Genomic DNA, 16,665 nt, shown 5'->3' on the forward strand with positions numbered 1-16,665 from the left:
ACGACAACTACAACACACACACACACACACACACACACACACACACACACACACACACACACACACACACACACACACACACACACACACACAGCAGTGGTGAGGATCTCAGCCTGCCACTGACGTTCAACCAGAAAACATCAGCAGTCAACCAGAAAACATCGCAAACAGAGATCACAGCTCCTCATATCTTTTCAGAAACTGGACAAAAGTTAAACAAGTACAAACCACAGACTGTCTGTGTCATGGCGAATACAGTCGCTGGTTTATTTATGTCTGTAGGCCGTTGTTATGAGTGTGGAATAAGCATATACAACGTTAGCTTAGCCTGGTCGACCCAATCTCCATTCAGAAAACAAGCATTTTAAAAGGTTTTTCGCCTGCCGTCTTGTCTGCAGACTTGTCAAGCATTAATTCATGGTTTTTACTAAACGGTATCAGTATGTAGTTACTTCGGCATCACTTTGAAACGTGTATTACAATTACATCACGGTCGAATATGTTCATTTGGTTGTATTTGGTATCTCCCATAGGATTTATATGGAGATACGCCCCCCTCCCTCTCCAGCGCGTCTTGTTTGAATGACAGGAGCAAACACAGCTGACAGCCGCGGTGAAACTCGAGCGATTAGAGCGATGCGAATATTGGTTACAATTTAATCACGGTAAAATATGTTCATTTTGTTGTAGTTGTAGCTCCCGAGCCAGCGCGTCTTGTTTGAATGATGCGAGTAAACACAACTGGCAGCAGCGATGAAACTCAAGCGATTAGAGCGAAGTCGCGTCCGGTGTGAATGCAACATTACAACGACCCCTGATAGATCTCGCGAGAATGTGTATAAATATAGATACATTTTCATAACAAAACAATGGGGTTGCTATAGCAATGGTAAATCATTGTTAATAATTATTGTGAGGAATAATTAACATTAACATGTGATTAGACAGTCCTTCACATACAGTAAATTAATATGTATTCTGATTATTATTAATAATAATATTATCATTAAAGGTGAACCGTGCAATTATGTTATTCAGGAAGTTTGTATCAAACAAGTAGCCCTTCGTATTACTCAGTACCCTTGAAGTAGCCCTCGGTGACAAAAAGGTTGGTGACCCCTGGCCTAATGGATCCGATTCCATTCAGAAAACACCCATTTTAAAAGCTTTTCACCTGCCGTCTTGTCTGCAGACTTGTCAAAGCGTTAATTCATTGTGATTGAGCAAGCGAGCGAGAGCAAGCACCGGTGCCAGCAGGGACTGTGTTGTTAGCATCTGGTGCTAGCTGCACTAACGGACATAAGGAGCTGTTTGTTCCACAACAAGCTGGAGAGGAGAGTCCTCTCCTGTCAGACTGAGAGGCTCAGTGAGCTAAACAAGGACTCTCTNATAATAAAATGTATGGAGCCAGGGAGAAGAAACATGTTTTTTTCTGCTGTAAAATTGGGCATTTTAACATGGGGTCTATGGAAATTGCTCCTTTCTGCAGTCATCGCCTATCGGCCAATATATGAACTGCAGTATGTAGCATTTCCGTATTGGCGTCCCGGCTCTTCCCCAGAGTTTGCCGCTTGGTCCACACTCACAACAACGTCATACAGACATAAATAAAGCAGCGACTGTATTCGCCATGACTTAGACAGTCTGTGTTTTGTATATGTTTAACTTTTGTCCAGTTTCTGAACAGATCTGAGGAGCTGTGAGCTCTGAGTGTGCGCTAACAGCTAACAGCTAACAGCTGATGTGTTGGGCCAAGCGTCATTTCTTGACTGGCAGCAGAAACAACCAATCACAGCAGTGCTTCTCTGGCTGGCTCTGTCCAATCACAAACAAGAAGTGTTCTCCCTAAGGAATACTACCCTTTCCGTCCAATGTGAAATGCTGTGGCGTTTTGTGAAATGCTGCGGCGTTTTGTGAAATGCTGTGGCGTTTTGTGAAAGGCTGTGGCGTTTTCTGAAAGGCTGTAGCGTTTTGTGAAATGCTGTGGCGTTTTGTGAAATGCTGTTGTGTTTTGTGAAATGCTGTGGTGTCTTGCACTTCAGGGCCACCGTAACTTTTTCCCCAAAAAACAAACAAACAAAAAAAGGATTTTTTTTTTCTAAGATTTTCTTTTTTTGTCACTCACACATCTGCGACCCACTCAAAACGGGTCCGCGACCCACTTTTGGGTCGCGACCCACCAGTTGAGAATCACTGATCTAGATCAATATACATGTGATCAGGTGACACAGTAAGTAGCCTATTCATCTCACTCTGAAGCGCGTATTTTATCTAGTTTTCCAATTTGCCACAACACACCTCACAAAATGTACTGCTATCTTATTGTTTGCTACTCTGTCATGTTGGAGCAGTGATAGCTGAGGTGTGTGCTCATTATGTGCCTGTGTGTTAATGTGTTCACATTCATGCATGTTTGTGGATTGGCCGTATATACATATAGACCACCTGTCACTGTTAGTCCTTTCTTACTCTCCATACAGTATAGGTGTGTTAATTCACAGTTGAGTGCGTGATGAATAGCTCACAGACTGCTAATTTCTCTCAGGTTGTTTGAACAGTTTTATATTGACCACCTTGGCTGTGAATACTGTTGCACTAATGACAACAATGGACATTAAACATAAAGCAGACATACTTAAGCTCAGCTGGCTGACTGGTTACCACTGACAACTTGATAGGGTGACTCACTTTGAGGATAAGAGTGTACAGCTCCCCTGGGAAGATGCAGATGAGAATGTGATAGCAGCTCAGAAGATATACTTTAGAATGCTTTGAGTCTGAGAGGTGAGCAGCTGACATGTCGCAGGTGTTTAGAAAGCAGCTCTGGAAACAAACGGTTACAAAACTCATTCAGGTAAGAAGTCATGGAGCACTGTTGTTGTTTTTGTTGGGGTTTCATTTGAGTTTTCACTCCAATGTTAGCTTATCCATCCACATACGTTTTATGGCATCTTTATTTTTCAAAGTTAAAAATGGGAATAAATAGCTGCGAAACATAATCTACAACTACTTTGTTTACTTTGACCTATGTGCTATTTGGATTAAAATGAGCTAAATAATCTTTTTGTATTTGGCAGGTTGCTAAAAAAGAATAAAACAAGTTATCAGACATCCCTGCCAAATTGTCCTGCTGCGCATTATTGTAATCGCTGTTATTCTCTTTATTTCCTAAAACCACATTGTGTTTATTATGGGGATTATCAATTTCACCAAAGCTTATCTCAGGATTTGGCTTTGTTTGCTTTTGAAAGCTATTAATGTTGCAGATTATATTAGGGCTGTTAGTGCTGGCTTCTGTGTTAGGGGAATAACTAAAGGGGGTTGTGTTTATGCCCATATATCATTGTTTAGGCGGGTTTTGTTGGCTTCTTTGTTTTGTGTATTGCATTCAGCAGTGACTAGTTTGAAGAATCAGCACCACACTGCATTGTGTCTGCATTGTTAGTCTCTAAACTGAAGACTGAGGTGGCTGATAACACAATTTGAAATAAAGGCAGAGATAAGGTGTGAAACGGCTTGTCGCCCAGCAACTGATGGCTTAGCCCACTTTCTCTTTGGGGTACCCATGAAGTCAGCGGTTGGGTGTGTATCTCCAGATACTTTTACAAGTTTGGTGTTTAGTTGTAATGTTTTTTACTCTTATTTTATTTTAAGAGTTCTGTAGTGGTGTATTGCAGCTTATCTAAATATAAAATGTAACTTTGAAATATTGGTGTGTTTCTTTTTTAAGTAATGAAAGGTTTTGGAAGCATAACATCTGTTTAAAAATTGAGTGTGCAAATCAAATACACCTGCTCAGTATAATAATTTCAAGTCAAATATGAAGATTATGGATCTTGAAATGAAATCACCAGTCAAGAAATAAAAAGTGTGCTGTCAATGTAGGAGTGAAGCAGAGCACCAATTCCAATATTAGGTAACTTTACGAGGTCTGAAAAAAAAAAGTTCATGTTTGAATTGACTAACTGTGAAATCAGAGTACATTTCAAGCCTGCAGTGCTGTGTGCTCAGCAACCACCCTGCTATCAGCTGAAGTGACCTGTGTGACTGAACCCACTGTTCCTGAGGGAAGTTTGTTACCATGGTTTCTGAGAAAGTTAATAATTCTGCAGATAGCGTTTGTTTTGTGTTTCTGAGGCAGGTTGATAGCAAAGGACACCACTTGTTATTTTCCTTGTTTCACTATAATAACTTAAAAGTCAATGTTGTTATGGTCTGGTCTCTTTGGAGGCTGCTAAAGGACTAATGTGATGCTGCCTTCACTAACCTTATTGACACACACATAATGAGCGCTCCACCTCAGTCTGGCTTCACATCAAATCCCCTGTCTATATAATAATGCAAATTTAAACTTCAAACCGCCTGACTTCTCATAGAGTTTATCCTTCTCATCTTGTTATTTCATTTTCTCAGCTCCAAATCCACTTTTCCAGCCCTCTTGCCTTCCCTGCAGTTTTCTCGCTTTGCACAACTACGATCACAATCTCTTTCCCTTTGTCTTTCTTTTGGGATTCAGTCAGTTACATCATTATCTGTTTTTGAAAATGTATGTCTTCCTTTGTTGCTTCATTTCATTCTTACTATCTTTTGGATTTTTTATCATTCCTCTTTGGTTCTTTTATTTAGACTATAGTGAGGTTTCTTTCTGAACTACTATCCCTTAATCTGTTACATCTATTTTTTTCAAATCTGATTCTTGATACAAGCTCAAGGGACTCACCCAGGAAGAATGCTGTATGCAGCATGACATACTTTTGCAGCCAGTTTAGGTTAGCAAGAAAGAAAAAACATATATATAAGGATATAGGAGAGAGGAAGAGGAGAGACATGATGAGAGGGAAGTTATATGAGTTCATATGTATTTCACAATGATAAAGTTTAAAGTTGTTAGCGATTGTTCAAACAGACAGGTATATAAAATAGCTAGCTCCTAAGGGTTCTATTTTTGGCAAGGCCCGTCACAGTCGGATGTTTACTGCTTATTTGTAAAAGAGTGTCTGACCATGCTGACGTCAATGAGAGAAGTATTTTGGCCAGAATACAAAATATTCCTGGCTAACAGAAGGAAGGGTAAATGAGAGAATTTAAATCCATCTTGCAGCTGCCACTAGGTTTCATTATTCGCTGACCTTGTCCAGTGTTACTTAGCAGCGTAACCTGGCAACCCATTGTGGTTAATTTCACTCTCCTACCATCCTAAATACAAGCCATGCTTGTTAACTGTTGTAAATGAGTTGTGCTGTTTGTTGATCCATTTCAAGAAACCTGCATTTTGCTGACTTTGTATGGGTGCTTCTGTAAGGAGAGAAATGTAAACACATTGTACATTTGATGAACATTTGGAAATCTTAAATGACATTATTGTCATTCTTGTGTTGGCTACATACAGTATGGATGGATACTGTGCAATGACAGTATGGGGAGGCTTCTTCGTTTAAGTTTCTTTTTTCTATTGCTCATTCTGAAACTGTACACAAGTGTGGATCTTTAAGTGGACTTAATTTAAATGATGTCTAAAAATGTTGTGGTGATTTATTTGTGCACACTCCTGTGATGGTTTATTCTCATTGTGTGGCTTTTGTTATTGCCAGTGAGTATTTTTTCCTATTAAATATATCCAAACATATTACATTGAGACATTTAATGACAATCGTTTATTCGATACAAATCAAAATCTTCTGTGTGTTTTGTTTAGCAAAAGTTGAAAGAGGAACGTGAAGCTAAGCGGGCCCAGCTAGATGGAAGACATGACTACATCCTCAGCATTGTGGCTTCATGCCTGGGACTGGAGAAATCTGATGTGGAAGATGCCACACTGGAGGGAAATCAGGTAACCTGTATATTTGTAAAACTTTTTATATTTAAAAAAACACAGTAACATTGAAAGCCTTTCTTTGCATTTACACTAAGGGCTCAAATAGAAACACAATGTCTCTAGGTCTTGGGAACTGTTTTGTATGATAAGCTGAACGTTTTCTTTTCATCTTTCTCAGATTGAACGCATGGAGCAATTATTTGTGGCTGAGGGTCTTCCACACCTCATGTTCTTCTATCAGGACATTGAGCCAGTTGAAGCAGGTAACATGTGAAAGTTTAATATCAACATTTATAAAAATGTATGAAATGTGAAGAATATATCTAATTGTTATCAACACATACATTTGAAATGCTGTCCTTGTATTAATCAAGTTATGTTGGCAAAAACAATCATGGCAGAACTGAGCAAATGCAAATTGCTAAGTATTAGTGCTACAGTGAGAAGTCAAGCTTTGTGATGATACCTTGTGTTGTTTCTATGTGCAATCCTTTGTTTCTGCAGCAGCAGCAGCAGCCCCTGTGCCCTCCCAGCTTGTTGCCCAGAAGCCTGGTTGCAGCAAAAAGTCCAAAGTGTTTGTGACAGACGGGAGGGATGTAGCTTTGACCGGAGTGTGTGTCTTCTTCACCAGAGCCAACACTTCTAAGGCAATCACCTCTGAGAACATACACAGAGTAAGGGACTCTCTACCCTTTCAGAATTGTAACAATAAAGTCTTGACGATCAGGGTTAGATTCTTCTTCTTTTTTTACTGTGGCACCTACTAATATGTAGTTCACTTGAATGACAAAATCAACCAGAATGATTCCTACAGTACACTGTAATGAAAGATGAAAGTTTCACCTGAAAGAAAAAAAAGATTGATTCCTTTTTCTTTTGGCAGTGATTTCTTTTTGAGCCCATTCACGCTGTAAATGGTTTCCCTTGTCTAAGATATGTTCTAGTCATCAAGAGCTAGTGGGACAAAAGGGAAACAATAGCGCTCTGATAACACAGGCAGGTGTGCCTATTGATTGTTGCTGATCACCTGCTGAGAGCAGCAAAGCTCCTGACAACCACTGATAAACGGCCGTGTCGGCTACATGACACCCACATTGTGTGTGTGTATGTGTGCTTGTGCACGCCTGCATTTTCAAGCCCACTTTTGGATTGTACATGCTATGTCTGAAACATGTGTTACCAATTTATTGTAATAATATATTACCTTAAATAAACAAGCCTATTATACATGTATGTAAACAAAATATTATAATTATCAAAAATGTGAACGGAATTACACATTAAAAACCCAATATAAAATCCACCGGAGCTTCACTTTACAATTGCAAATGGCAAGTGTTTGTTTTAGACCATATATTCAATTGCATCTTTGCAGTTATCCTTTCATTTTTGTATGATCTTCAGGATCACAAGAAGGCATTTCTATCTTGAGTTTTATCTTGCGGCTATGTTTGCATGTCACATTAGATATGCTATTGTCAGTGGTGCTTGATGGCTATCGACACTGTCAGATTTCCCTATTATTGGAGTTACCAGTCATCATTAGCAGGTCAACTTTTGAACCTTTAAATCAGTTGTATATTAAGGTGCTTTCATAAAAAGAAACAGCCGTCCTCTTTTAGAATGTAGTGATCACAATACAATCTCAGTGCTTCTGGAAGGTACCCAGTTTGCTGTGGGGAGCCCAAAGGTTATACTGCGACCAAGCACACTTATTTTTCAAAATCAACCCAATACTGTTAGGTTCCCAAATAGAGATGATGGCTTTCTTTCCCCCGCAATTCGCCTCATCTGTATGTCCAGTATGAATTCTGTGCATCTACATGGACAGGACTAGAGGATTTCCAATGTTAAGTATTGTTGTCTAATCCACATAGAGGCACATTTAATTGACAAGCATCCCCTTAACCACTGGTTGGTATAGGCAATTGCTCAAGCCTGTGCCTGCATGCTCACTATAGGAATAAAGCAACATTTAGGGACATTTCTGTCCAAGATATAAGTTCATCTGCAGGTTGTGCCTAACGTCACACTTACAAGATTCTACAAATAGGAAAAAGGTCCAGAACACTCACAGATGCAGAGGTATATACCCCTTTGTGATGTACAGATACGCTATAACAGAACCAGGGTTACGGTGGTATCTTAGAGTTTTTTAAGTCAGTAAAATGTTGGTAATTGTGCGCCTTTCTATCTCTTTTTAGGATGTCAATTTTAATATGTTGGACACAACAGAGGGGGGTCTGTTAAAAAGTGTGGAGCAGTTGCTCTCAGAGATCTTCATCCCTACACTGTCAAATATGAACCACGGCTGGGGGGAGCCTGCCAGTCCCCAGGCCCAGGCCGTCAAACAGGACTTCATAGCATCATTGGAAGGCTTTGTGTCTGTTTTGGCTGGAGCACAGGAGAGCCTGCAAGAAAAGGTAAGTAACATATTCTGCTACAATTTTGAGAGAAACGGCAAAAAAATACTACTAAAGGCATTTGACTTTAGTCAAGAGCTAAATTACATATTTGTGCACTGCCCAGACATCAAACCCATGAAAGTAATTAGGATGTTGCTTGGCAAAAAAGCATCAAAATACATAATTACTTGGATTAATTTAGCTGAGTAAAGGCTGTTTGAACTTCTGTCAACCTTTTTCATCATATAAATATGTTTCATTGAAGCAGTAAGACACCTAAAAAATAAATAAAATAGTTGAGAGCAGCCTGCTTTGACTACAGGCAATTATTTTCCATTACATTCACGAAAAACAAACAAAAGAAACAATTTTAGAAACCACAACAAAACAATGTCATGTCTTGCTTTCAGGTTACATTGAAGGTGTGTGACACATTTGACCTGCGGGTGCTGAAAGGCCCATCTGACTACGTGGCAGCAGCCAACAGCACAGAGACCACAGAAAATATAGAGGCCTGCATGAAAGTCTGGATCAAACAAATAGAACAGGTGAGAGGTGTCACTGTACTGTAGGTAACAGGTAAGATGTTATCCTCAAACTCATGATATACTATACCTAAACTTGCTGTGCTTGCTTGCTATATATTCTCCCTTATTGTGAGTTGCTTGTGATCAAAGTTGGCTTGAAAAATCTTAATGTGTGGAGCTTTGGCCAAATATATGACTGGATATGTTCTGAATATTCCAGTAAGCTGGATCAACAAATGCTTGATACTCATGTTCATCCTGAAAAGTGCTCAGGCAGGGAAAATGCACAATTTAATCTTTATCAAATTAAAAAAATTGAAGCATCGTTAAGTGTTTTAGCAGAACACAATATAGAATAATAAAGCAAAGGTTGAAGTGCAGAAATGTTGCCTTAACAGTGAGTCGATTTCAAGTCCTTATGTATTGCAGGTTCTAGCTGAGAGTGACCAGCTGAGGAAGGAGGCCGATGACCTTGGCCCTCGGGCTGAGCTGGACCACTGGAAGAAACGAATGTCGCGCTTCAACTACCTTCTGGACCAACTCAAGAGCCCCGATGTTAAGGCTGTACTGGGAGTTCTCTTGATGGCCAAATCTAAAATCATAAAGGTCACAAATTAGGGTTCAGTCCCTGCAAGGTTTCAATAAAATGTTTTGTTATTTTGTTGCTTTATAGGACAATAATAAACTCTGCCAAACTGTCTTCTGTCCTAAATATCTGTATTTCATTTTTTTTTTAAATGCAATAAGTGTGGTTTGTCTGTGCAGTCGTGGCGAGAACTGGACTCCAGGATAACTGATTCAGCCAACGAGGCCAAAGACAATGTCAAGTATCTTTATAGCCTGGAGAAGTTTTGTGACCCTCTCTACAACAGTGACCCTGTAAGAAAAATACTTGAATCTTTTAAAGCTGTAATGGTCTGTTCTATAAATGGCCGGTGACGCAAACACTGTTCAATGTTCTGTTTGTGCAAGGACACATAATAAGCTTTAAGGACACTCACTGGCTTTCATTTGTGTGTCATCTCAGGTTTCAATGGTGGATGCAATCCCTGGTCTGATCAATGCCATCATGATGATTCACAGTATTTCTCGCTACTATAACACATCGGAAAAGATTACGTCACTTTTTGTCAAGGTAGGGTTGCAGCTATTCTGAAAAATGTAACAATACTGAAGTGGATGTGGATTATATTGTCATACACAATGTGATTTAGCAAAACTGTGTGCCTACAGTCTGGATATTGTCTTCATTTATCCCTCTGAACTGTGTTTTTCAGATTTATATGGATAAACAAAATGAACCATTGAAACATTTATTGTTTGGTTCATAAAAAGGGAATTGTTGAATCAATCAAGAGTTGAAAACAAAAATGACCTAACAATATCCATGTATAACATCCAAGAGAACAAATGAGTGGCTCCTTTATAAAATATTAGATCTGAACAGAGTATAAACACAGGATGTTACATGGACCACTATGCAACACTATTGCACTAAATGCTTCTTTGTCTTTTGACAACCGTGTTCACGGTGAACTAACATGTTAAATTGTAAGTGTCAACAAATAATTCTGATGTATATCTTTATTTTAACAAACACATCAATGCCTACAGGTGACAAACCAGATGATCACAGCCTGCAAAGCTTACATCACCAATATCAGCTCTAATTCAATATGGGACCAGCCTCAACAAGTTGTAGCTGACAAAATAAAAGCTGCCATCCACCTAAACCAGGTACTGCTTATCGATATAATCCGTCATATCTAATGTTAATCATTGATCTCTCATAGTTTTCTGTGTCCATGTTATCAAATGTGCTTTATTTGCAGCATAGTCCATTTTTACTTGTTGTTATATAAGAATAGAAAATACAATTTGACATAGGACATGATAAACTGTAATGTGTCGTCATTCAATTTGTTGTTGAAAGTTAGAAATGAATACCATAGAATATATTACTTGGAAGAGATAATGTTAGGAACGTTAGCAAACTTCCAAATATCGTAATTCTATGGATGGGTGAAAATGAGAGTTGACCGTTTTGCTCATGTCAACCCGTGTGATGCAGGAGTATCAGCGGTATTTCCATAAAACCAAGGAGAAGTTGGAACAGACTCCCTCAGAGAGACAGTTCGACTTCAGTGAGATGTACATTTTTGGGAAGTTTGACACATTCCAGCGACGACTCAACAAGATCCTAGAGATGTTCAGCACCATTTTTACCTACTCTGCCCTGCAGGACTCTAAGATAGAAGGACTGGAGATAATGGCCACCAGGTTTCAAGTGGGTATCAGATTATTGTCAAGATATTTCTGAGCGACATTCCATTAACTGATTAAATGCCACTTCTAACGAGTGCCTAATGTTGATATATATTGTAGAGGTGCACTGAGAGTGACTGGGAAAGGTTAGTAATGTTAAAGGCTTTAATAAATAGGGAAGTAACATTAATTGTATTACTTAAATGCATATAATTGAAGGAATAAATAGATTTGACAATTTAAGAAAATAATTCTTAAACAAACCATTTTCTTCCCAGTCAAGCTAAAGAGAGAATAGCATTTGTCCATTATTTTTAAAACAGCATCTTAAGGCTATACGCTTGTCATTGCCACTGTCTTGGTTTGTTGTAGGAAATATGTTTTCAGTCATTATACTTACAAAACCAGATTGTGCTACCTGTGTTTTCCCCTGAGAGTATATTGATGTGAGCTGTCTGTTTGTTTCTGCTTCCTTGGATGTACAGACTGCAGAAATGCAGGGGAAATGGGAGGTAATTTATAATTGCAGTCTTTACCTTCTTTTTTGCATGGCCCATTTTCATTGTATTGACGGCATGCAGTGGTAAATTTGCTAGACATTACATTTTCCCACTGTACTGGCACTGTATAGCAACATGACAATACTAACTGCATGGAATTAAAACAGAGAACCAGCTCCATCAGTTGTTCTTCATGTGAGTTGCTCTCTTGACTTGTATTGTTCAGTTATTTTTGCAATTTGCTAGCCAATGTTTAGCATGTCCTCCAGTTTACCTAATGTAATTCTATTCCGTCCTGTCAAGGCCTAAGTAACTAGATAGATTAAAATACATACAGAGGTTGACAGTGAACTGTTAAGTACATAATTTATGGTAAGCTTAAGGATATGGTGTTACATTTCTCATGCACTCTGTTTGTCCTATGCTATTCTCAAAACCCTGATTAACTACTAGACTAATCAAACTGATTGCGAACATAATGACCCACAGTTGGTCAAGAAAATGATATTCAAGAATAGTTCAAAACAGAACAGCAATATTAGCTATTAGCTCAGGTTAACTACAGAAAAACCATTATGCAAAAATGTTTAGAGGCTTATACAGCTAAGTAGTTGTACATAATATGCTTGCACGCCTGTGTTTTTGTGTGTGATAGGCTATTGTTTTGAACATGAAGAAAAAACACTACAGTTTCCTAGACCAGAGAAGAACTGACTTTGATGTTGACTATGAAGAATTCTGCAAAAGCACCTCTGAGCTACACGTAAGTCAAATATTACAGACACAACTTTCTCTATATGGTACAGTACAATGTATAGGCCTTCACACAGACATAATTGTTTCTGTTATTATGGCGATTAGGGCTCTGCTCGGATTGAAGTTATATAGAACAATATTGGGATTGAGCTCATTATGTTCACACCTAGTGCCTTGCATGAATATGCACTAAACATCAAATCCAAACAAAACCCATTGAATTTCCGGTTGTAATGTTACAAGAGAAAAAAAACAATGATTGGTACCTTTGCAAGGCACTGCACATCCACAACATACTGAGAACAAGTTTAATTAGGCAATTACTGGGAATGTTCATTTGTATTTCAAAAGTTCCACTTCACTGTCTTTTTAATAAAGATGATTTTTCCTTTGGTCCTTCCAGAATCAGCTGAAGAGTTTCATGGATAGCACCTTTGAAAAAATTCAAAATACAGAGCGAGCTCTGAGTGTGCTGAAGAAATTTGAAAGGTAAATGATTTATGTTTATCTTAACAAGTATTTTCAATCTGGTTCTCAGTACAGAAACCACAAATCCTCTATTCCACAACTAATTTGTGATTGTTTATTGCGTTCACATCGCATCTCAGTTTTAAACCAGTACTAAATGAATGGCTAAAATGAAAAACACAGCAGGACCCTAAAAAGACAGTTTCTTTTGTGGAAATGTTGTGTTATTAAACACTGGTGTAATAATTGCATAGTCGCTGCATTTGAAAGATGTGCTTGTTCCAGGATCCGTGCATACCGACTTACTGACATCATTTACTGGCACATCTTAAGACATTTTCCAATTGTTAATAATTACATGTGTGTGTTTCCTGCAATAAAAAGTCAAAATATCATGCCACAAGGAAGGTATTTCTGTATGTAATTGCTAGAGTACCCTTTTAGTGTTAATTATATTCACTATTAATGTATTAAAGCATTCTAATATTAGCTGTCTACTATTTTCTGGCTCACTAAAAAACAGATTGGGCATCCCAGACCTCGGCATTGATGAGAAGTACCAGCATATTCTGCAGAACTATGGCCGGGACATTGAAATGATCTCCCGTATCTACATGAAGCAGAAACTGGAGCCTCCGATTGGTCGAGACTTGCCCCTTGTGGCGGGTCGTATCATGTGGGCTCGACAGCTGTCAAGCAGGATCCAGGGTCCCATGGATCTCTTCCAACAGGTACAATTGAACGTCTTCCTCTATGAAATTTGTCTTTGCCAATGCAATGTTTTTGTTAACTAACAGTACAATTGTCAGTGCATTTCCTTCTAAAGTAATACCTTATCATTCTGTCCTTGCTCAGCATCCTGGTGTTCTTTCCACTCCAGAGGCCAAAAGGGTCATTAGGAACTTTAACAGGGTAGCAATGGTCCTGTTGGAGTTTGAGATGCTCTACCATCACAGCTGGATGCAAAAGGTAGAGGGATGCATAAGTACCATTAAAATGTATAGTCCAAATAGGCCTACAACATGCACATACTATACATGTCGACACCATTTTTACCTTTTACCCTTTTTCTTTGTCTCTTTCCTGTCCTCTCTAAACTACCCAACCCACCTTGACACATCCTGCCCAGATGGAGGTTGCCCGGGTTGGCCTGCAGGCCTCTCTGCTCGTCAGGTCTCCTCAGACAGGGGAGCTGTTTGTAAACTTTGACCCAGAGATTCTGACCCAGATAAGGGAGGCGAACTGCATGACAAAGATGAATTTGGAGATACCACCATTTGCTGTTCTGTTGCAGCAGAGACAGGACACCCTGAAAAGGAACTACAACAGATTACAGGTTGATACTATTTAACACAGTTTTACACTTTAGCAAATACATACAACTGAAGTAGGTCATATTAAGACATTATGAATAAATATAAGGACCATGTCATTTTTCATATGTATATTAAAAAGCATAAAATGTAACGTACACTATAAAAAAAAAGCTTGTGATTGAAGTTGGAATGCAAGTATTCTCAACCAAGCAAATATTGTCAGTGAATACAAACTGTAATCATATATTTCCCTTTACAGTTAGTGTTGAGTGAGAACACAAGAGTGCGGGCTAAGATTCAGAGTGCTTTTGAACAGCTGGCAATGCCACATGTTGCTAAGGTAAGATCTGGTGTGGATATAAGTGTATTTGTGTACTTTGAAAAGCGCTATCAATTAAATACAATATTATTATTATGATATAATTCAAAATGCATTTAAACTAGCGTTTATACTGCAATTATTTTGTTTTTATTATATATTGTATAGTCGTTATTACCAACCCAGTCTCACGGCATTTCGTGTTATAGTCACGACATTTAATCTATTGATTCATGTTCCCCAACACGATTTCCCCCTTTTCTTTTCGTGTCGAACAGAACGATTTTAAAAGCAATGTATTTCTATTGGTAGTATGTTTCGTGCCTGCAACACGTATTTTTGTCTGGTCGGGTCTTGGAAGACCGGAAGCTGTGTGGTTCATAAAAAACATGTTCTTACTCAATATCAAGCCATCGATCATTTGTTTTTTTATTTTTACGTATAATGTCGGACCTTTTTTTGCCGTCCGTGAGGAAAATAAAATGGCTCAGAGCCTCAGAATACTGAAATCTGTATTTTTAAAATCTTTTTTTCCTTCTAATTTGTTATTCTTTTCTAAATAACACACATTGCTTTTAAAATCGTTCTGTGTGACAGGAAAAAAAGGGGGAAATCGTGTTGGTGAACACGAATAAATGTCTTGACTGTAACACAAAATTCCGTGAGACTGCGGGTTGTTATTACATATGACTATATTTTTTGTGTGTTTTGTATGTATTGACAAATTCTAATTAAAGGTACAACTGCCCAATATGTAGTTGGCCTATTATTGTAAGGATATACAATTGTGGTAATAATCAAATGTCCAATAGTTATATGACTTTAAGAATACAGAAAAGGTTAGGGCTCTAGAAAGCTATGGTATGACTTAAAATACACATTCTTTTTAACTATTTTAATTCAGTGTTGGAACACAGGTGTGGGTAATTAGCCAACTCCTTCGGTCCCAGGTGTTCCCAATTCCTGTTTAATTAATCATTTTAGAAATGTGGCTCTGCCCTTCTGTACAGTCCTCTTGTATTTTAAGATGGACCTCACCTCGAGTGTGCATTTTAGGCACTTACATGTGTTTAATAGCACAATTGAAACATTTTGGTTGCATAATGGATAGGAATACATTTACATTGGCGGTAATAATTGGAAATATGAAGAAGAAGAATAATAATAAGAAAAAAAGCGACACTGAGTTTATGGAGGATTAAAGTGACTGCATTCATTTTAGGTTCAGGTGAGCTAAGCTTTCTAGAAGTAAAATACCTTTACATTTTTTATCAATTTACCTCATGTGTTGGATAAGATAGGCTCTGTATTGTGTTGCCTTACGTTATGTTAACAATGGCTGTCATTTTTCACTGGGTAAACAAGTTTTAGAATAGGCTAATAAGGTTAGCAAAATGTATGCTAGCATAGCTCCCGTACAATGTATTTGTTAGCTTATTATTCCGGTTGAAATGATAACGCAACGTTGTCTGGGTTTTACCGGTGAAAAACACTCCTGAAACATTACCTTTAGTTTAAACTGAATGAAGTTAAATTTATAGCTTTAGCCTTTACATGTCATTATGGATTTGCTTCACAACTTCATGTAACATTGGGGCTTTGTACAATGTCTAAACTTATAGATCAAATAAAGCAATCCCAACTATGGGCACATTATAGGGTATATATTTGCTTTTCTAAAATACAGGAAGGTAAGAAAAAAAGATATAGTCTCAAGTCAAAAACATATCATTTGACTTTTCTCATATTTTAATTAGTTTTGGTGGAGCTACTTTTTCTATTATATAGCATGGGTCCTCCCAACAATACATATTGTGAAGCCTATGATGAAGCGATGAATACAACAATCCTGTCTGTCTCTGAAACCAATTTGCTGATTTTCACTATTTTATATGTCATTTTAGGAGGCCACAAGCCAAACATGTGCACTGATCTAGGCAAAGGGTGCTTCTGTGTGTTACTGTTGTGTAGACTTTAAGGACTGGTAGAGCACATTTTGCTGCTTTTTCATTGTTTTAAGTTATTTATGTAACACTAACATGTGATATGTGAATCTTTGACAAAAAGAGGTAGTGTTCAAAGTGCATCCTCATACATTACTGATTTCACAGGTGGATGAGGCTATACAGCCGGGATTGACCTCTATCAACTGGACATCTATGAACATAGACAAGTACATTTGCCGTATTGAAAAGGCTTTGGGTAAGCAAAATATCTCGCCAAATCAATAACCCACATGCTGACAGCTTCTGATAGGATTACCATTAATTGAGTGTGTACTTGCTGTTTGTGTG

The 16,665-nt window shown here is 38.2% G+C and overlaps 1 protein-coding gene across 1 annotated transcript in view; it reads left to right on the top strand.

Annotated features, from left to right (window-relative positions):
• Positions 1 to 5,695: 5,695 nt before the first annotated feature.
• Positions 5,696 to 16,665, top strand: part of dnah5 (dynein, axonemal, heavy chain 5) — a gene marked incomplete at its 5' end in the record, with an annotated part of 40,836 nt that continues 29,866 nt past the window's right edge. The window contains 17 exons of the mRNA XM_010770311.1: positions 5,696 to 5,830; positions 5,994 to 6,078; positions 6,320 to 6,489; positions 8,020 to 8,238; positions 8,631 to 8,768; positions 9,177 to 9,353; positions 9,513 to 9,626; positions 9,775 to 9,882; positions 10,362 to 10,484; positions 10,819 to 11,034; positions 12,168 to 12,275; positions 12,672 to 12,757; positions 13,260 to 13,467; positions 13,592 to 13,705; positions 13,866 to 14,072; positions 14,312 to 14,392; positions 16,483 to 16,573. Of these exons, the coding sequence (XP_010768613.1) occupies positions 5,696 to 5,830; positions 5,994 to 6,078; positions 6,320 to 6,489; positions 8,020 to 8,238; positions 8,631 to 8,768; positions 9,177 to 9,353; positions 9,513 to 9,626; positions 9,775 to 9,882; positions 10,362 to 10,484; positions 10,819 to 11,034; positions 12,168 to 12,275; positions 12,672 to 12,757; positions 13,260 to 13,467; positions 13,592 to 13,705; positions 13,866 to 14,072; positions 14,312 to 14,392; positions 16,483 to 16,573 (2,380 nt within the window). The remainder of the gene's footprint in view (positions 5,831 to 5,993; positions 6,079 to 6,319; positions 6,490 to 8,019; positions 8,239 to 8,630; positions 8,769 to 9,176; positions 9,354 to 9,512; positions 9,627 to 9,774; positions 9,883 to 10,361; positions 10,485 to 10,818; positions 11,035 to 12,167; positions 12,276 to 12,671; positions 12,758 to 13,259; positions 13,468 to 13,591; positions 13,706 to 13,865; positions 14,073 to 14,311; positions 14,393 to 16,482; positions 16,574 to 16,665) is intronic.

This window comes from Notothenia coriiceps, unplaced genomic scaffold (genome assembly GCF_000735185.1).
Source record: "Notothenia coriiceps isolate Sejong01 unplaced genomic scaffold, NC01 NC01_scaffold00008732, whole genome shotgun sequence".
Classification (NCBI taxonomy): domain Eukaryota; kingdom Metazoa; phylum Chordata; class Actinopteri; order Perciformes; family Nototheniidae; genus Notothenia; species Notothenia coriiceps.